At 47.9% G+C, this 20,846-nt stretch overlaps 1 protein-coding gene across 25 annotated transcripts in view; it reads left to right on the top strand.

The window, feature by feature from the left end:
- NCOR2 (nuclear receptor corepressor 2) overlaps positions 1–20,846 on the top strand; it is a 414,582-nt gene that overhangs the window by 376,625 nt on the left and 17,111 nt on the right. For 21 of the 25 annotated variants that reach the window (XM_084819282.1, XM_084819284.1, XM_084819296.1 and 18 more), the window contains 10 exons: positions 3,685–3,835; positions 10,670–10,822; positions 12,437–12,523; positions 13,550–13,830; positions 16,138–16,486; positions 17,336–17,563; positions 18,054–18,302; positions 19,277–19,429; positions 20,140–20,277; positions 20,428–20,590. In XM_084819282.1, coding sequence (XP_084675408.1) covers positions 3,685–3,835; positions 10,670–10,822; positions 12,437–12,523; positions 13,550–13,830; positions 16,138–16,486; positions 17,336–17,563; positions 18,054–18,302; positions 19,277–19,429; positions 20,140–20,277; positions 20,428–20,590 — 1,952 coding nt within the window. The remainder of the gene's footprint in view (positions 1–3,684; positions 3,836–10,669; positions 10,823–12,436; positions 12,524–13,549; positions 13,831–16,137; positions 16,487–17,335; positions 17,564–18,053; positions 18,303–19,276; positions 19,430–20,139; positions 20,278–20,427; positions 20,591–20,846) is intronic. The other 4 variants (XM_084819300.1, XM_084819288.1, XM_084819295.1 and 1 more) reach the window with 3 other exon arrangements.

The following is a 20,846-nucleotide window of genomic DNA, read 5'->3' as shown; positions in this document are numbered from 1 at the left end:
CCTGCCTACCCAAGGCAGGTTACACACACATATATAATAACGAATAACAAGATACTACAGGAAAGGCTCTTTCTTGGAAGCGCACATGTGAATGTATCTTTCCCCATGTTAGAATTTTAAACCGTACTGCGACTTAGGTGAGCACAGCTGTGTCTTGGCTTTTTAAATTATCCCTTCAGTCTTGATTCATGTTCTGAAGAGGTACAAATTAAGCAGCACAAATGATGATAAATTACGTGTAACTTGATCCACCCTCTCCCTAATTTACTGGAAGGCTTTGCTGAAAATTTGAGGAGGCACAAAAACGTGAAAGGGGCTTGTAATGGTTAATATCTCCTAACAAACCTCCGCATGCCCCTGGATCACCCCATGTTTTATGAGCACGAGGAGTGACCCAGAGTCTACGAGGAAATGCAAAAGGAGCAAGGCAGGCAACGAGCCGTGCTTTCTAATCTCTCCAGCTTCAGTGCCACTAGCTTAGGCTTAGTGGCTTTTTAAAATCCCCCCCCCCCCGCCCCCAGTCATCAGTGCATCAAGAAAAAGGGTGGGCTGCCAAATGAGTTGGGGTCTTCCGGGAGATCTTCCAGGCATTCTCTCTTGGGTCTTTCCAAACAGCATACATGTGAGACAGTGCGCGCGCGCACACACACACACACACAGCAGCACGTTCCAGCTCCCATCAGTCATCTCCAGCAGCAGAATTCCTGCCAAGTGGGTGATAGCTTTGTGCCGTTGAGTTATTGCTTTATCTGGAAACTGAGCAGAGAGAATCCGTTTCCCTTAGGGATTTTTCACTGGCCGGTGTTCAGATCTTTAAAGCTGCTTATAAACACTCTGGATTCCTTTCCCCTATCTGGGAAGGATAAATATGGGTTCAGCTGCCACTAGAGGGCCCATCACTGGGAGGTCTTGGATTGCACCAGGTAAATGATATCCTGGTTGGTTGCAGTTAGTTTTTTGTTTCCATCTACCTAACAGGTTAAAAAAGTTAAATCCAGATCAACTCAAACGCTGGCAGTTGAAGTGCTTTAGCACGTTTATCTTCAGTAAGCACCTTAAGCATTAATATTCGCATAAACAGTTCTTAAAGCTGTTTACCTTAGGCCAGCTCTTAACCATTGAAATTCGCATTGACATTTAAATCCTCTTTATCAGTATCCTGTTTCAAAACTCGGTGATTCTCTGGTGGAAGACTACAGACAGACATTGGAAGGATGGGCAGAACAGGAGAGAAGCTCTCTCTGTGGTCGAGCCACCTGCCATTGCAGAAAAACAGCGGGGAGTGGGGGGCCAAACTGACCCTGCCTGAACCTTTAATGGAAGCCTAGACATCACCAAGTGATGACATTTGCAGTGCTGGATTGGGCTCAGCTGTCTCCCTGCCTCCAGGCATTCTGCAACAGTTCTGTCCAGCTTGGGATGCCTGCCAGCCCTCTCCCCAGACTTTTAAAAAATTTGTTGGTGTTGCTGATCTTTTCACGTAATGCTCTTTTGCAACAACACCTTAATTTTACAAAATTCCTATGCAGAAAGTGAACGAGGTCATTATGCAGACACTAGTGGATTTTACTGGGAGTGTGCAAGCCTCCATTGCACCCCTGGCTTCCCAGTACATATACATCATGGGCCCATGTAATGAAATGCACGCCTGTGCAATTATTATTGCATGTGGGATCTCCGCACAGGTTGCTGTTTCCTGTGCAGCAGGGCTGTGGATGACCAGCACCCGGCCCCTAAGGCTGATAGTGGTTTCTCTCCACTTGGCACTAGCAGCTGATACCCATTCGCGAGCCCAGTGTGCAGGAGGCAGATGCTGAAGGTGAGCTGCGTTCTTCACAGCCATCTGCTGCTGCTGCTGCTGTTTTCAGATCCCCCCAGAGCACGTTCAGTGCAGTCAGGGAGTCCACCAGAAGCTGTAGAAAGCCAGCACAGAAGGTTTTGAGTCCAGCTGTCAAGGCTAACAGTTAAGGTTTTGGAAGGGGTGCATTGGTGCCTCCCATTTAGACACTGCACTCTGTTTGCATTAAAAGGGGAATCTCAGCCCAGCCTTAGGTGATGTGTAACAGTGGCGGTGCCCCCATGTTACATCCTGAAATTCTTGCACTTGGTTGCTCTTCAAACGTCCTTCGTGGTTCTGTGTCTTCCTTATGCCTTGGCTGGACCTTGTTCACTTGATCCCCATCTCCATTCCTTCCACCGCACCGCTGCACTGAGCCATCAGTTCCTAGTAAGAGCATAAACTTTTTATTAAGTGACTGTCCCGCTAGCTCAGTAGTCTACTCAGCAACAGCAGCCAGACAGGTTCCCTTGAGAAATTCACAAACATCCAGGGAGTGATCCTCTCCAATTCCTTACAATAAGTAACACAGATTAGAGTTCTTTCTTTGTCCTTAAGGGTGTATTGAAAGTTAAAGGTTTTTTGTTTTTTTTTTAATCCTTTTAATAGCTCTTTTGATATCCCTGATCATGAGTCAACTTTAGGGCTTCTAGCAGGTAGCGACTCTGCGCAAATTGCACAAATTTTCCCCCATAGACTAAAGTGTGGGTGATGTAAAATGTGTGCATTTTAAGAAATTTGAGTAATTTGAGAAAGGTGTGCATTGTCAGAAAGGTGTGTATTGTTAGAAAGGTGTGCATTTTTCAAGTACACATTTTTCAAACGTGAAGGCAAGTTTGGGAATTTGCAAACATTTTTGGAGAAAATGCGCTCTCATTCACATTCGGTATTGCGAACAGTGCATTTTCGAATGATTTGCAAACTGAAACAAAATTCTCAAACATCCCTACCTGTGGTCCAGCAGAGTGACATAGCTCTGGGCCCATTATCCAGAGGTTGAGCACTCAGGGCAAACCCCTGCTAGATTTCTGGGGATGGGGCTATAGTTCTGTCATAGACCACATGCTGTGTTGCAAAATGTTCCAGATTTGATTTCCAGAAACTCCAGATAAAAGGATCTCAAAGAACTGCTGTGAGCTAAAGTAGACAATACTGACATAGATGGGCCAATGGTCTGAGTCACTATAACACAGCTTCTTATGTTCTTTTAAGAGTCATTTGCATTAACAAATCCAGGTGTGTGTCCCAAGTAGAACTAATGCCTCCCTGATTTTTTTGAAACGCAGACTAGTATACTTGTAAGACAAATGCAGAAACCCAGTGGTCCCTTTCTGCAATGCAGAAGTTCAGTATGGGGTTTGGGGGAGGCGGAAGGCTCAAACAAACCTGGAGAATTCATTTGCAAAGAGCAACAAAGCGCTGTCAGGAAATTGATGGGGCTGAAAGGGAGGTGCGGTGTGCCTATGGATGTGTTTGCATCCGTTTCAGTTTCACCTTCCACCATGCAGCAGGTATGAGGCTCGCACTTGGTCTGTAGTCCACGTTTCCACTCAGCCCATTTCTTCCCAGCAACCTTAAGATGACACACATACCTCTTCCCCCACCCCCAGCCCTTGCCAAAACTCAGTTCATAATTATTGCGCTCTTCAATAATTAAGCTGTACGTAGCTTGCTATTGGTTATGACAGGAAGCAGAGTTCCGGGATGGTGTATGCCTGTTCTCGCTCTCCTTTGTTCAGCCTGTCTCTTGGAACAGAGTGTATCTGTGTGCGCGTGCGTATGCGCGCTTTGCTTCTGCCTTAATTGCTTGTGATACTGTTAAATACGGATCTTGGTCTCTTTCCAAGGGCACCCCAGCTGAAGTGCTGTACAAAGGAACCATTACCAGGATAATCGGAGAAGACAGCCCCAGCAGAACGGAGAAAGTGAGAGATGATGCCTTGCCCAAGGGACACGTCATTTATGAGGGGAAAAAGGGACACGTCCTGACCTATGATGGTGAGTCAGGATTCCTCTCTGCTTTGTCTGGGCTCATGCTCCCCAGCGCCCACAGGGAAGGCTTCAAGCGAGGAAGAAGCACTTGCTCCCATACACGCCTGTGGTCAGGGCCCTGTGGGATCAGGCCTGCAGGCAGTCGTTGGGAAGGGCCAGAGGCAAGTATGTAGTCCAGGTCAGGCTGAAGTCAAGTTCCAGAACAGGTGGCCAGAACAGAGATCAGGCAGAGGGAGAGGTTCCAAAAGGCGGCAGTCCAAAGGAAAGGGACTGAGGCAAGGAAGGCACCAGAGTCTGTATAAGTTACTCTTAGTTTTTTCTGTCATGAAATTTTCTTTTCCTTTGAAATGGAGTTTTAAAAATGAAGGTGACAAAAAAGAACATGTATAATAATATAGCAAGATCACTAAAGAAACAAAGACATTCACTAATTATACTTCTTAATCTATTACCAATACGTTTGTGGAACATCTCCAGTAAAACAGCCTAAGTAGGAGCTCAATATCTAATGAAAGAATGAAAATACAAGTTATATGGCATATAAAAGGAGGGTGCACGAGTGTGCGTGCGCAAGCGTGCGTGTGTGTCTTAGTCAGAAAAAATATAGGCAACTGTACCTGGTTGGAATTTGATCAAAAGTTTGAAGAGCTTCAACACAGGAAATAAATGGAAACCATGGTGCCATAATACTCTTAGGGCGCAATCCTATGCAAGTTTAGACAGAAAAAATCCTACAACTCTCAGCATGCCCCAGCCAGCCATGCTGGCTGGGGCATGCTAGGAGTTGTAGGACTTTATTCTGTCTAAACTTGCATAGGATTGCATCCTTAGTGACATATTGGTCAGACTGAAGCAACAGTTCAGGGTCTTATGAGCTCCCCAGATTGCCTGTTCTGGCCAGGCTGATGGAGCGGTACTCCTGTCTGGCCATTATATGGGCGGCACTGCAGTACAGTGAAGGCCAGACCAATAGCTCCCTCTGCCAGAGAGCTTCCCTGGAGGCACAAGGAGGAAAGTGCCTGGGCCTTGGCATGAGTTCCTGGGCACCTTACACCTGCCTGTATCTACTGAGGCCTTTCTTATTTTTCTGCCTTCAGAAGCAGGGCAGGTTAGCCATGGCATATAGGTCTTCTCTGTGGTGGCACCTCAGCTGTGGAACTCTCTCCTTGGCCTTATTCATCTGCATGAACGTAGCTACATTGTACCTACAGTGGCAGTCATACAGTGCCAATTCACAGTAACCTTATTTCCCCAGGTGTTTGGTGACACTTGACTGGTTTTTGTCCTTCTCCCTTCTGTAGATGCTGCTGGAATTGTTGCTTTTGTAGTTACTTCCCCACCCACCCACTTTATCTTTTTTGCTAATTGATTTTATTAGAATGCATAATTTGATCATACTGTGAGCTGCCATGGAGAGCCATTCTGGCGAGGGTTTTTTAAAGCAAGGTATAATTCATTTTAAACAGGCAAATGACCTAATGTAAAATATGATGGGTTATTGACTTTTTGTGCACTTCTTTTCAAGGCTGTGCTAAAACGTTTGGGATGGATACACGTCCCAAACTCAGCATAGATCCACTTCAGCCAACATCTTAATCACCTCAGGATTGGTAAAGTGGATTGTCTCTTGATCACTCCGGGTGGCTGAAGTCACGGCCAACAGAACAAAACTCGTCCACTGTATTTTGGGCCTAATGACGTGAGCTGTAGGGCTATTGAATATGCAAATTGGTGACACTGCTTAATTGAACACCTTGTCTGTCTGTGCACCATGGCAAGATGAGCAGCAAGGATGCAGTGGTGACTGCATGAATATCCATTTTACCAGGCTGCGTCACCCATGTTCCGAGTACGGTTGAGGGGTGAATAAGATCCAGATCCTAATCTGTGATGCCCTCATATGCTCTTCTGAAACTTTCTCACAAATCAGCAGCTGCATCACTCCTGTGGGTTAAGCAGCATCCCTTTGAAAGGACGCTGTTTGTTCTCATTACCATTTTTTCCTCAGCTTGTCTTTGCTACAGAACCAGAGCCAGGCCCTTAGGAAGGCACTGCTGTGCTGGCTGTTGCGAGGAGGGGTCTGCTTTTAGGCATTTCCTGTACGCTCATGGAGGAAGGGGAGAGGTCCGTCCTGAGCTGCTTCCTGAGCTCTACCTAGGGAAATTGAAATTGAGTTTAGCTGTTTAAATTGTTTTACATTTTGTATATTGAAATGTTATTCTGTATTTTGTTACCTTGTGAATAATAAGCAGACCACCAAACTGGGTGGCGTAGAGATGATGACGATGACGAAGAGCAGCAGCGCAGCTCAGCGGTAAGAGCGCCTGCTTTGCGTGCAGAAGGTCAGTCTCTTGCATCTCCAGGAATGCTCCTGCCTGAAACCCTGGAGAGCCGCTGCTGCCAGTCAGTGTCTGAAATATGGCCTAGAGGGGCCAAGGGCCTGACTCAGTATAGCGCAGCTTCCTATGTAACCAGGAATCCTAATGATGGCTGTGTGGCCCTCCCACAAAGTGCTGGCATAGTTCGTTTATTTGTGTGTGAATCCCTAAAACTACTAATTGCCTAATTTAAAAGCAGGTGAGTTCCCAGCCAAACAACATTACTTACTCTGTGCTCCACTCTGTTAGTAGTGCAAGCTGAAGGGCACTTGTAAGAACTGTCCCTTGTCTTGCCACAGCCCACTGGGTTCAGTGAGACAGTGCCAACCGATGGGGTCAGGTGAGCTTGTGTGTATGCTGAGCAGGAGGTACCCTGGCTTATAGAGTCACCCCACACTATCTGTTTGGAGCTGCTTAGTGAAGATAGCAGATTGGGGGGTTCTGGAGCCATTTCCCCAGTGGGAGGAAATGGAAGATAAGGCCATCAATGCCTACTGGTCCTGATGGCTCTATGCTACCTCTCCAGTATCAGAGGCAGTGTGCCTATGTACACCTGTTGCTGGGAAACATGGGCGGGAGGGCACTGTAGCAGTCATGTCCTGCTTGTGGGTTTCCTGTGGGCAGCTGGTTGGCCCCTGTGTGAACAGGGTGCAGGACTAGATGGACCTATGTTCTTAAAGCCTGAAAATTCAGGGGCTACAATTAAAATTTTAGACAACTTGTATTTTTCAGCCCTGTCTTAAAGTACCCTGGATTGACACAAAAAATGGCCTGTCCAAGCATAACGTTGTCCACCCCCTGAGATCCCTAGTGGATGAAGGGTGTTTTTATGCATTTTTAAAAACAAATAAATACCCTTTTTGAGCAGTCAGATACATTTTCTCCTCTTATATGCCTGCTTTTAAATTTTCCCTAGACAGCAGATGTTGAACAAAGAGACATGGCCAAGAGTTATCTGGAAGATAATGTTATCTCTGTGTTTAGCCTTGAGAAGAGAAGACTGAGAGGTGGTGGTATATGACAGCACTTTTCATGTACCTAAAGGGTTGTCACACAGAAGAGGACCACAGTCTGTTCTCTATCATCCAAGACTGTGGGACACAAAAAAACGGGCTTAAGTTACAGTAAGGCAGATTTCAGTTAAACATCAGGAGAAACTTCATAACAGGCAGAGCAGTCAGACAATGGAACCCGCTGCCTAGAGAGGTGGTGGGCCCTCTGTCGCTGGAGGTATTCAAGCAGAGACTGGACAGCCATCTATCAGGGATGCTTTAAACTGGATTCCTATACTGATCGGGGGTTGGACTCGATGGCCTCAATAGCCCCTTCTGACACTTGGCAGAGTCAACACTACTGAATAACAGTTTGGGGCATTTTTTTCCAATCGGTGGGTTTTTGCACTGACCACCCACCATGCAGAGAAAGCAAACCTTGGTTGGAATTTTTTTAAAAGAATGAATTGGAATTTAAAATTCTCTCTGGAATTTCAGCCATGGGCGGTATCAAATCCAGGAAGGGAACAGTTTGAAAATAAATCTGTGATGATGAGTTCTGGTAGGCAGGAAGAAGTTGGGGGCAGGGGGAGGGGAGGACACACATACATCGTCAACACATCGATGCCATGATGATACTTGCCAATAAAAGAGCTCTAATGAGGCAAAATCTTGCAGCGTCTGTGAGCTGAATGGCACAAGATTGGTTATTCTTATTGCTAATGGTTCTTCTGTGAGGAAGAGAAATGTTTACAGAATCCTTTTCTTTCTCTTTTGTTCCCCTTTGCTGTAAGCGTGCTGGGGTTGGTGGGCGGAGTGCAGCACTCTTCCTTGCACTAGACACTGTTTGGAGCAGATGTTCCTCAACGACAGGATGCAGTAATTTTATACGCGCACACTCACGCACCATGTGCCTCAAAACTCTCCCGGCTCCCTTCTGAACACTGCCTGCATGATTTGACCCCATAAAACAGGTGTGTTGAACCTCCTTCAGCCAAGAGGCTCTCGAGGTCCACATTTATTTATTTTATTTATTTACAATATTTATTTACCGCTCCATATCTAGAACAGATTACAGAGTGGTGAACACAAGAAATAAAACAGTAAAAGAATAAAAAAGATTAAAACCCATTAAAATTACACTTGTTTAAAAACACAGTGCCAATACAAACCGTAACTGGTCAGTTAAAGAATGCGTCCTGGAACAGTGCTGTTGTCAGTAGGCGCTGGAAACAATGCAGTGTTGGTGCCTGCCTGACCTCTAGGGGCAGGGAATTCTAAATGAAGGGGGCCACCACGCTGAAGGCTCTTCTCCTGGTGGACTCCAGTCGGGCCATGGGTCCATGTGGAACCACCAGGAGCAAGGCCTCCAATGACCTCAGTGACCGGGCAGGTTGAGAGGGGAGAGGGTGTTCTCTGTCTCAGGTATCCTGGTCCCAAGTTGTTTAGGGCTTTTTACACTAGTACTAAAACCGTAAACCTGGCCTGGTAAGCGAATAGGCAGCCAGTGCAGTTCCCTCAGCAAAGGAGTTACATGATGGAACATTGCAGTGGTGGGCAGGACAGGGCCAAAATGCCAGCACATTTTAGCTTAAAGCGCTTACTGCCAGTAACAAAGCCTTAGGAGACGTTTGTTTGAGAATGGGGAACAAACAGTGCAAAAGCCAGAAAACTTTGAAACGGTCAGGGGGGAAGGGGAGGCCAGGTGAAGGTGGTGCGGCTGCCTGGGAAACCCCAGAGGGCAGGAACGGGACCCCAGGTGGCTCAGATACAGCCCACGGCCCTGAGTTTCTGCACCCCTGCTATAAAAAATCAGGCGGAATGGCAAGGAAGAGAAATGCCTCTTTTCTGTCCCCAAGTAGCTTACTATTGGACCCCTCTGCCATCAGGTTGCTTGGGTGGAGAGAGGAGAAGGCAGGCAAATTGAGGGAGGGGGGCTGTCCCAGGGAAGGCCACAGCAAAGGCAGTTTAATCCTGAGCGCAAGGAGGAAGCCTGACCTGGAAGTTTTAAAGGAGCGGTTCCACGTGACTCATTGCTCTGGCCTATGGCTGGGAAGGGTGTTCCTGCCAGGCTTCTTTGTTGTTCCTGTCTTCAGCCAGAGCTGGGCGGTGCTAACCTGTATCTTATCCTAGCATCCCTCCGGTGGCAGGTTCAGGACCTGCGATCAGTTCATGTCCTCCTGAAAGGAGCAAACGAGAGGAGCAAAGTGATGCACTCATCCCCTGCTTGTGGGTTCCTGGTCGACAGCTGGTTGGCCACTGTGTGAACAGGATGCTAGACCAGATGGACCCTTGGCCTGATCCAGCAGGACTCTTCTGATGTTCTTAACATAGGCCATGACTGAGAGTCACCTGTGCACACTATCCAGGCTGGCAGTGGGGTCATTTTGTGAGTTTCCCCTCTCAGCAGCGGCCTCCTCCTACAACCATTGAAGCCCCTCCAGATTTAAAGAGCCATTTACCTCAGGAGCTGCTGAAGACTCTTCCTCTGGTGTGCACATGTTACTATGCCCTGTGTGTGCTCCAAGCAGCTTCTTTTACACTTGGGAGCAGTTTTTGAAATCGCTTTTGTGGCTTGGGCGGGGTTGCCGCCACTCTTAAGATCAGCAACAGCAGTAATACTGTGTGTGGTATCAAATCTGAACATCCATAAATAAGAATGGTTGTGTGAATTGGCCTCAAAGAAGTGAAGCACAGAGTTCGGGATTGACACGGAGATAAGATTCCCCATGAAAATTCACTTGAGGTTTGGATAGGGGATGCAGCAGATGTCTCCATATCATTCTGGTCTTTGGCTGCACAACGTGTTCCCTGCCCTGGCCCCTGACTTTGTAGATCTTTTGCTTTGTTCTGCTTTTTTCCTCCTCAGGTTTCATCTTTCAGCTTTTTAAGCTTGGAGCATTTTTAGCCCATCTGTTAGTTCAGATTAAGAGGAGGAAAATGCAAGTTTCCCCTTAACGTTCAGTTTGGTGCAGAGAGGTTTCCTGTGTTGCCTTTGTTGTTGTTGTTTTTCTTTGATTGCTGGGAGCAAGGCGGGGGGGGGGGGCTTAAAAGAATGCCCCAAGGAAAAAAGGGGGGGTACATTCTAGGTATGAAGCCAAAGGTGATGCTTGGAAGACAAATTTCAGCTCTGCCTGCCAGGCCGGAATTTGGCTCTCAGTGCCTCGCTGGTCGCGGTCAGGCAGTGGGGGAGGTTGGGGGCTGGCACCAAGCACGAGGCCACCAAATTTGGAATTGCACGTTGGGAGGAAAAAGCATGACTTGGTTCCTGGGAATCAGCTCAAGCTGTAATGTTTACAAAGGCTGCGGAGTTATGTTGGACTGAGGCCTCGGAGATGTTCCTTGGGATGGGCCTGAGCCATTCATCAAAGTCCTGCCTTGCGCATGAAGAGTGAGCACCAACCCTGTAGACTCCCTGCCTGACATTCCTGTGTCTCTTCCTCTGTCTTTTTTTTTTAATCCTCCTCCAGGTGGAGTTGCTGCTGCACAGTGCCCCAAAGAGAATAACAGAAACACTGGAGCCCCACATGAGACCACCGGCACCAAGCGGACCTACGACATGATGGAAGGGAGAGTCCCTCGGGGTTTGTCTGGGCGTGAGCTGTCTTCTGCTAGCATAGAAGGTGGGGAGTTCACAGACATCTTTGTACGCAGTCACATGCTGGTGAAGAGACCTAATTGCCTGTTTCTTTTTCTTTCCTTGGAAGCTCCTCCTCTTCTCTTAGATGGCTTGCCTCCAAAAGACAAAAAGAGGGAGAGTACAGACATCTCACTCTCTCTAGATTTTCTCCTTTCTGGTTAGCAAGAGATTCATAGCTGGCCTCAGCCATTCTCTTACATGAGGCCGATTTAACCATAATGTCAAGTACACTGTAGAGCAGGGCCCCCTCTTCTAGTGCTGTTGTTTGGGATCATTTGAAAAGCCAAGCCGGTCTTGTTCCATTTAGACTTCTTTTTCAAACTCCCATCAGCTCACAGGACAGTAACTACTAGTCCCTTCATCACAAGGCTTAGCAAAAAGCTTCCAGTTGCATAATATAATATTGTTGTCTAAGCCTAATTGCCACACGAGTTTGATGGATATGGCAGTAGGTGGGTCGCAGTGCTCTGGGAGTGGAGAGTTAACCCTTGCCTCCCGAGCTGTTACTCTCTCTCTCTCTCTCTCTCTCACACACACACACACACACACACATCCCCCCATGAAGCAATTGGGCGCAGAACTTTTTGTATTACCTTTGTTGTTTTTAACCTCTTTTTAACTTGCTTTATCACATGAGCTGCCCTGAGAATGTTTGGTTACTATTTGCCCATAAGCCCACACCCATCAAACTAGGGACACACTGTAGGGTGCTTCATTCACCCTCAAGAGAAATCTGCTTCCCCTGAGACTCAAAGGATAATGTCTCAGTAGGAGTTGAGTTACTTATTTCCTTCGTCCAGGCTCCAAAAAGACTGAGGAACTTAATTTAATCTGTCAGGCCAGAATTCACAAATATTTTCTATTTCTCATTGAATTGGCAGAGGGGTCCATACATAATTGTATGGCCAGGAGCATTTATGTGAGCTTTTCCCATCAGTTGATGGCCCATTGGGAGGGAGGATGTTATGGGAGTGTGGAAGGCTCGTGCATTCAGCCCTGCTCTCACATGGCTACGTTATTCACACACACTCCCTCACTGTCTAAGATTCCACATTGTAGAAGAGGCTACCATGCTGTTGAATGCGGTGTGGAAGGGGCCCCAGTTTTCTTCACTCAGTGCCTCTGTGCAGCTCTTCAGTTCTGGGTACCTTCATGTACTTAAGAATGACATGAGATTATGAGGCAGGAAGAAACAATATTGCCGAGAGTTGAAACAGAGAGTAAGTTTGAGTGATAAAAGGGAACAAGATGCTATTTTTAAATTATAGTTCAGCAAAAATGTGAAATGGGCACTATAGCCCACTTCTTTCTATCAGGAGCGTTGAACCCTACGATAGGGAAGAAAGACAATCAGAATGAATTCTTTAAAAGACTTTGTAAAGGTACACTTATTCCATAGCAGCATTTGGAATCCAAACATGCTGGAATCCTCCAGGAAACATGCTAGGTGGAAATGAGTGAGAAAGGGAAGGTCTTTCATTTTGTTTCTGCGCTCAGGCTTTCTGGTTACTGAAGCCTCACAAAAAAGTTCGGTTTGTGGGGTAGACAAAAAAGGATGTGTCTTGAAATATTATAACTTTCTTCTTTTGCACTCTAGGTCTAATGGGCCGGGCCATCCCTCCAGACAGGCACAGTCCCCTCAACTTAAAAGACCCACATCATATCCGGGGTTCTATCACACAAGGTAACCATAGCAGAGGTGCAGCAGTGGGAGAGCGGAAGTCTAATCTGAGTGTGGAACTTGGCAGTCTGTGTCACGCCAAGATCTCACTTCCAGTCCTATTTTTGTAGTTGTTCACTGTTGTTGCAACTCTTGAGTTAAGCGGTAGGACAGCCTTCCCCATACCCAGTGCCCTGTAGATGTGTTGGACCAGTGCAGGCTGGTGGCTCCGATGTAAGTGGGGCGGCAAGTCCGCTTTGAGTTTCAGTTCTGACTGAAACCCAGAGCAGATCCACTGTCCCACTGCCATCGGAGCCACCAGCCTGCACTGCGTTGGACTGCAGTAGGCAATAGGCTGCCCATGACGCAAATCCACCCCTCCTGTGACAGCCAACTAGTCCATCACTTAGTCTTGTCCTTCTGGCTTTTAGATGGAGGTGATGTCTTCATAGCTAGCTTCAGGAAGGTGAGGAATTTGCCAGACACTTACAGTTGCAAGCCCACCCACCCCTGCCCCACACGTTTCCTCTTCCTCCCAGGATGGGGCAGGGTCCCAACTTGGGGCTTTCAGGTTCAGGCAGCTATGACTCTGGTGTCAACAAGTGAGAGTAACGTGGGACAGATCTTGTTCTCAGTCCCTGTCATGTGAAGACACACTGAAAAGGCAAGCTTCAGTTTGGCTGGGGGAAAAAGTAATCCCATGACTTGCCTCACTACAGTCTGACCTGTAATGTGAATCAAATCAATTCTGTTGGCTTGAAAGAGGCTATAAAATGGCATCAGTCTTTAGGCTGCATTATTAAGTTATGTCTAGAAAATGTCATGGCTTGTTAGCATTCCAGAGCTGCAAATTCAGTTTTGTGCTTGCTGCCCAGGGCTGAGCTTTGGTCTCTGATTTTGAAGCTCAGTAATTTCTGCAGAGGAACTGAATAAACTACATTGGAAGTCATGTCACTTTTCTCTGGAGGGATAGGGAAGAGAGTGGCAGGAGTTTACACCTTTCTGTAAACTGGGCTTTGATGGATTCTCTCTCTTGATGTGTGCCTCTAGGAATCCCTCGATCCTACGTGGAGGCCCCTGAAGACTACCTCAGAAGAGAAGCTAAACAGCTCAAGAGGGAAAACACGCCACCCAGGGACTTACCTGAGGCCTACAAGGTCAGGCCTCACGACAGCCTCACCCCTTTGAAAATGAAAGCGGTTCACGAAGGCCTCGTTGCCACTGTGAAAGAAGCTGGAAGATCAATCCATGAGATCCCCCGGGAGGAGTTGAGGCGCACACCTGATGTCTCTCTGATGAGCAGGCCTGTAAAGGAAGGCTCTATTACCCAGGTATCATCTACACTGTTTGTGGCAGAGGGGGTTCAGCTACAGGTGTCTTGCTCCCTTTAGGAGCTCCTGCAATTGGAGCTCATGGAACTCTGTTTTGTTTTAGCTCTTTACTTTGGTTGCAAAATGCAACGATGATGCAATGGCCACAAGGAGGAGATTGGCAACCATCCGCTTCCTGGTTTAAACTAACCACAGTTTGTGGTTAAATCCAAACTGGGAACTGCTGGTAGTTTAAACTATGACTTATTGAAACTAGCAACGATCAGAAGCCTTGGTTAGACCATTTGTTTCAGTAAGCCATAGTTTAACTAATCACAGCTTAGCCCAGTTTGATGTAACAACTGTGGTTAGTTTAAACCAGGAAACAGATGCTTCCAATCTCTTTGTGATCACACCAGAGGGAGGAATAGGCTGGGGGAAGCACATGAGGCCAAGGATTGCGAAGGCTCATTCGCACAGCGCTCAACTGTGGTTTGGCATTATGTTCAAAACGGGCCACTGACTTGTTCCAAGGCCACCAAGTGAGATGTATGGCTGCAGAGGGATTTGAATCCAGGTTTCTTCTCTCAGTCCCTCCTAGTTGAGCCTCTGACTGTGTTTCCAAGGAAATAATACCCAGATGGATCCAGATTCACAAAATGATGAGTCAGCGCTTGGCTCGTGTCCCCTCTTGTGGGCTGGTAAAATATTTGGACCGTTTCCATAGCAGCTATGCTGGGGGTTCTGGTGATAGGCTGTTTGCAGTCTGCCTTGTTCCCATGGAGAGAGGAGGTAGATATGTGGATATTCCTTGAGGGTGAATCATCACCTTCCCTCATGCCACATTTTGGGGTGTGCTGTCTCTGACGGATAAGGAGCTGGTTGCTCGTCCTCATTTCATGAGGGAGGGGCACTCTGTGTTCCAGCCCAAGGGATCTCTGATTTTGCTTAGCATTCAGTCAGGGATGGACAAACAAATTATGCTCATTGAGGTTCTTGGAATTCCTCCTCAAAGCTCAATTCACCTCGTTTGTGGTCCTAAACACGAGCGTCTTTTTTTCTTCCTCAGTCAGGAAAAACGTGCATTTTCAGTAGGGAAAATGCGCATTTTAAAAGGTGCACACCCAAAATGTGCACTTTTCCCCATTCAGCAAAGCATGAAGAATGCACATTTTTCAAATGGGTTCATAAGTTTGGAAACATGCAAACATTTTCTCCGACAATGCGCACACATTCACATTCATGTTTGGGGTTGCAAACGGCTTGTTCAAGTGTTTTGTGAGCAGAAATGAAATTTTCGTACATCCCTATGGTCCATCTCGCCACCATTCACATGTTGTGCCCTGTTTGCCCTCAGTGGATGGCTGCTCTTTTTAATACTAAGGGTCCAGTTTACTTCTAGTAACAGCTAAAGATCAATAAACATATTAGTGAGTGCAAATCAGGTGGTTCAGGGACCTCTCAGGTTCCTCGAAAGTTTATCAAGGTTTCTCAATGGGAAAGACAGTCATGGTGGATGAGCTTTCTTGAAAGCCAGCTTGCCCACTTTCACCTGCAATGTGTAGCTGCAGGAAAAATGTTGAATGTGCTTTAGGTTCATCAGGCCCCACTGGTTTGGTCCATTCTCCATATGAACTAAGATTCAGTGCAGACATCACACCAGATTACAGTTTGTACTTAGTTAAGAACCCAAGCCATGGTTTGTGCTTCCAAATGTACTGAGGGTTTGCAGTTGCTTGTCTGTTTTTCTGCAGTGGCCTTTAGTAGTGGAACCATTGACATAACTATGGGTGTCGATTCACACATCCTGATTGCACCAAACCTTGCTTTGCACCCCAATTTCAAAACATGGTTTCTGATTTTGGGTTTGCTGGCCCATCACAAACCATGCTTTGCCAGTTCAAATATATCAAACCAGAGCAGTTTCTTTAACTGTGGTTTGGTACAATGTGTCAATGGAACCTGAGCACGCTCCCTAGAACATGCCCCAGAATCTTCTGCAATGCGACAAGAGAGCAGAGGTTCCCTGGCAGTGACAGCAGGGGAGAAGAGTCCCCAGAAGGTGAAAAGTTTGAAAGCTACTAGGGCCAAGTGTTCAAAAGAAGCAGCTATTGTATCTCCCTGTGATCAGGCCTTTCATACAGGCTCAGCAAATGTGGAAACGGGCATTAAGTTTGGAAATAAATGAACTGATATTTTTTCTGCTATCCCAGCTGAGCCTAGTATGCCAGTGGCATCCTCAGAAGGCTGGTTGTGACCTCCTGTGATGCTGCCCTTTTTCTGCCAGCTTGTTGACCTTCCTCTCTGTTTCCCACCTTGTCCCCCCAGGGTACCCCGCTGAAATATGACAGCAACGGTTCAGCAAGTGCCAAAAAGCATGACGTCCGATCCATTATCGGAAGCCCGGGTAGGACTTTTCATCCCATGCATCCTCTGGAGGTCATGCAAGACCCAAGGACTCTGGAAAGAGCTTACGAGGAAAGTTTGAAAAGCAGGCCCAGCCCGGTGGCAAACACTGGCGGCTCCATCACCAGGGGAGCCCCTGTGATTGTGCCTGAGCCGGGGAAGCCTCGCCACAGCCCTCTGGCCTATGAGGACCACCAGGCCGCTTTCGGCAGCCACTTGCACCGAGGGTCCCCGGTGTCCACGAGGGAGCCAACCCCCAGGCAGCACGAAGGTGGGTGAAGCTCCTCCTAAAGCTGTAGATGCGGCTTGCTGGGGCTGAGGGCTTTTTCCAAGTATGCTTTTGAGACGCGCCGCCAGGACCCAGATCCCAGTTCATTACGCTCTGGGCACCACCCCGGTAGCTTTTAAGAGGAAGGAGCTGTTGGCCTCTCCACGGCGGCTTCTCAGTGCCAACACTGGCATTGTCCCAAAGGTGGCGTGTCAGCTCCAACCCCCCTTTTCCAGAAGTTGGATTACAGGATCCTTCTCTAAACCCAGAGCGAGGACACTCTCTGCCTGTTGGATAATCTGCTTCGACAGATTGAGAAACATTGCCTTGTCTGCCTAGTTGTTCTTCTGATCATGACCAATCCATCTGAAAAAGATTTGCAAGCTTTCTCCCTGCTATGCTGGCCATGGTGTCCACTGGTGTGTGGGGTTCCCCCCCCCCCAAGAGAATTGTCGTGTTTGTTGAGCAAAGCATCTCGCTCATTTCGAAGAACAGAAGATTCTCCTGGCTGGTGTTTCTGTAATGTACACATATGGCTAACATTCTGCAAGCAAGATTGCATGGGAGATTACAGCCAAGGCTCCTCGAGATCTCCCATTTCTTTTCTTCTTTAAACATGTGTTAAATTCCAAGGATGTAATTTAGCATTGAGTGTACTGGGGTGCGGGGGGAGGGGCTTTCAAAGGAACTAAAGACTTCTTTGGAAATACTGACTATTTCTAAAGGATAGTATTCGCCACAGGTTTCAAAGCACTGTGACAACAGCACAGGAAGCGCTTGTCTTAGAATGGACCACGATCACGGTGATGTTTCTGCATCTGCTGTTCTTACCCATTGTTTCTGCTTTGGCAGGAAGCATCACTTCTGGAAAGCCGGTGTCTCAGGACAGAAAGGTCACCCCGACACCAAGGGAAATCACCGGCTCCACGTCTCCCCGTGCTGCCCTCGCGGACCACCATCACCCCATCTCTCCATACGAGCACCTGCTCCGGGGAGTGAGTGGGATGGACCTCTACAGGGGACACATTCCATTGGCCTTCGATCCTGCCACCATCCCCAGAGGAATCCCTCTGGAAGCAGGTGAAACTGGTTTGGAAAACGGCAGAAATAAAACCGTCGCTGCGACTGGAATACATCGGGTTAATCAGACAGTGTTTTGTGTAGCTTAATCTCGCCACGCAGGTTGGGTAGGGTTGATGTTTAAGAATATGGACAGTTTAATTGTTTATAGCAATTTCATAGACAGTGAAAAGAGACAGAAAACACTGGGAGATGCTAGAGCCCATTCAGATATAATACGATGGCTTTTTAAAGTTATCCTCTGAGCTCGCATGTATAGGAAAGTTACATCAAGAACCAGGGGTGGCCAGAAGTAAGGAGGGGAGAGAAGTATTTGGTCAGGGCAACTTATGCAGAGATGCAAAAAACTGAGAGTAGGAAAGATCTAGCAAGAGGATAGTTGGGTCCATGTGCCCTGATCCACAGCTTTTCCCTTGAGCCAAACTCCACTGAAGAAAACCCCCTTGCATGTGAAAAGGCAACCTTATTTCCTTGTCTGTGCTCTGTCCAGCAGCCGCTTATTACCTGCCAAGGCACCTTGCTCCAAGCCCGACGTACCCCCATCTCTACCCACCGTACCTCATCCGTGGCTACCCAGACACCGCCGCCATGGAGAACAGGCAGACCATCATCAACGACTACATCACCTCCCAGCAGATGCACCACAATGCTGCAACCGCCACTGCAATGGCCCAGAGGGCAGACCTGCTCCGTGGCCTGTCTCCACGAGAGCCCTCCCTGGCCCTCAACTATGCAGCAGGTCCGGAAAACATACTGTCACTAGAGGGGCACAGAGGGAAGTCCCGAGGGCAGATGGGGGTGATGTTTGGGACTGTTGGGCAGGTTCCAGAGGGGTGCTCCACGTCAGCCTGTTGTAGCCCAAATGAAGCAACCGTCTTCTGCACCAGCTTCAAAGTCTGGCATGTTTATTACAGCGTGAGCTGTCATGGACCAGACTCGATCGGAGGCAGGACAAATTGGGCTCTGGATTGTAAATGCTTCTGCCACAATTCAGTAGTTGGTCTTCAAGGTGTTGTGGGATACTCTGTGATGTTAGGACTAGGAAGGCATCCTTCTTCTAGAACATGGAGCACGTTCCAGGCATTTTGGATCGCCACAGGCAGCATTAACAGTCTCAGTGAAGGCTGCTAGTTTAATGGCCCTTGAAGGACTTGATCAGCTGCCACGTTGTGGCATTGCATGGACAGGTGGATGCAGACAGCTAGGGCTCTGAATAGCTGATACCTTTTCATTGCACCAGTAATTCCGATGGCATAGGGAAGCAAGCGTTTGCATTATGTAGAAGCCTTCAGCAGCATACAACCCACTTGCCTTGGACTTCCCCTTTTTCCTGTCCACAGCTGATCTGCCAGATTATGTGCAGTGCAGCTGGCGCGTGTCAAGTTCTCCCCGTATGATCCCTCTGTGTTGATGTGCCTCCTCTTTGGCCTGCCATAAATTCTGAGCAAGCTGCAGGTTATTTGGACAGCAGGCCTTGCCTTTCAGGAGATGGAATATCATGGGATGGGGTGGACCTTGCTACCATAAGGAGAATGGGCTACCTGAAAATTGCAGCAGGCATGGCGCATACAGAAACACCGGGGGGAAACATATCCAGCATACAATACACACTGCAGTGTCTTGGCCCGCTAGGAGAGGGTGCCACCCCATTACTTCTGTGCTTCCCCCAGCGCTACTTCTCCTAACCGTCTGCCTTTTCCCTGGTTATCCCAGCAGGAATAATCGACCTGTCTCAAGTGCCACACTTGCCTGTGCTTGTGCCCCCCACCCCTGGCAGTTCCGCCGCCTCCATGGACCGCATCACGTACATCCACAGTGCCCCCCAGCCTTTCAGTAGCCGACACAGCAGCTCCCCTCTCTCCCCAGGTAGGCTGATTTACAATGCAGAACCTAAACTACTTGGGTGCATTTTTACAAATCCATGGCAAGGAAGTGCACAGCCTAGACAGGCAAGAAGCTCGAGGGAAGGAGGGGGCGGGAAGATAAGAAGCCACAATAGATGGGTATGCAAAAGAAATGTACATGTTCTGAGAGCATGAGAGATCCTGTTGAGGGTGGTAGTCTGGAAGCACCATCACTGAGTCAGGCAGACAGAAGCCTGTTGGTCACCAGATTACATGGACTGGGGGAAGCAAAGCAAAGTGAGTCAAAGCAGTGTGCAGGCAGGCATACTGGGAAAGTGGTGAGCTGGTCAGCAGGGGAGCAGGTCACTGGCCATCTTCACTTTGCCTTTATCAAGAGACAGGTTGCTCTGACTGAGGAGTCAGCCCAGAATCAGAGGTTTTATGGGTCCTGGGGAAACACCACTGGCCCCTGATGTCTCCCCACAGCCTCTGAGTCACCGGGCTGCAGTACTGCCCCCTGACCACCTGCACTGCTGGCGCCCAAGGGCAGTGGGCAAGAGGCCCACAAGTTCCTCACTCCCTTCCTGCTGGAAAAGGTGTTTGTGGTTACTTCCTGTCCATTTTAAAATAAAGGCTACAGAAGGAGGAAAGAGAAAAATGAGCTTCCTGAGCATATCCAGGCTGCCATGTTTCTACACTCGCATGTAAAAAAAAAAAGTCATCTCTTCACAGGAGCCCCCACACACTTGACCAAGCAGACGGGACCTTCGGTTTCCGAACGGGAGCAGGAGCGAGAACGCGAAAAGGAGCGCAAGAAATCAGTCTTAGCAACCACCACCAATGTGGAGCATGCCCCCATCTGGCGACCAGGTTGGCTGAGTTTGCTTTAAGGGTCCTAGGGGGGAAGCTGAGGTGCCTCGCAGAGGCGCTCCATAACTTGTTTCTCCCTTCCCAGTTGTTCTCCCTTCTACATTTTCCATCGCATATTTTTCATGAAGCTTCTTCCATGTTTTATGGCAGGCACAGAACAGAGTAGTGGCCGTTCGTCAGCACACTCTCACAACCACAAACACTCCCCCGTCTCGCCCCGCACCCAGGAGAACGTCCAACAGCGCCCCAGCGTATTGCACAATACAAATATGAAGATGGTCTCCTCTGAGTGCCTTGCCCCCTCCGTTTTGCGGTATGTCATAAGTCTTGATGTATTAACAGACCTCTGAGTGTCTGGGGTGGGGTGGAGGGAGTAAAATTACCTTGCTCATTTTGCCAGTGCACTAAACGTAAGTCAAGGACATAGATCCCAACATGCACATGGCTGCTTATTGCCTTGCAGAGAGTGGTTTCACAGGCAGTGATTGTGTCATGTCTAAGATGGTGAGGGTGTGATAGAGGCATATAAAATGTATTTATTTGAAACACTTATATGCTGCCTTCCAACC

The sequence above is a fragment of the Heloderma suspectum genome, chromosome 13 (assembly GCF_057233095.1).
Source record: "Heloderma suspectum isolate Gila_16-S chromosome 13, 16-S_ref, whole genome shotgun sequence".
Taxonomy (NCBI): domain Eukaryota; kingdom Metazoa; phylum Chordata; class Lepidosauria; order Squamata; family Helodermatidae; genus Heloderma; species Heloderma suspectum.
Note: the sequence above shows the minus strand (reverse complement) of the source record. Positions and strands in the feature narration are given on the sequence as shown.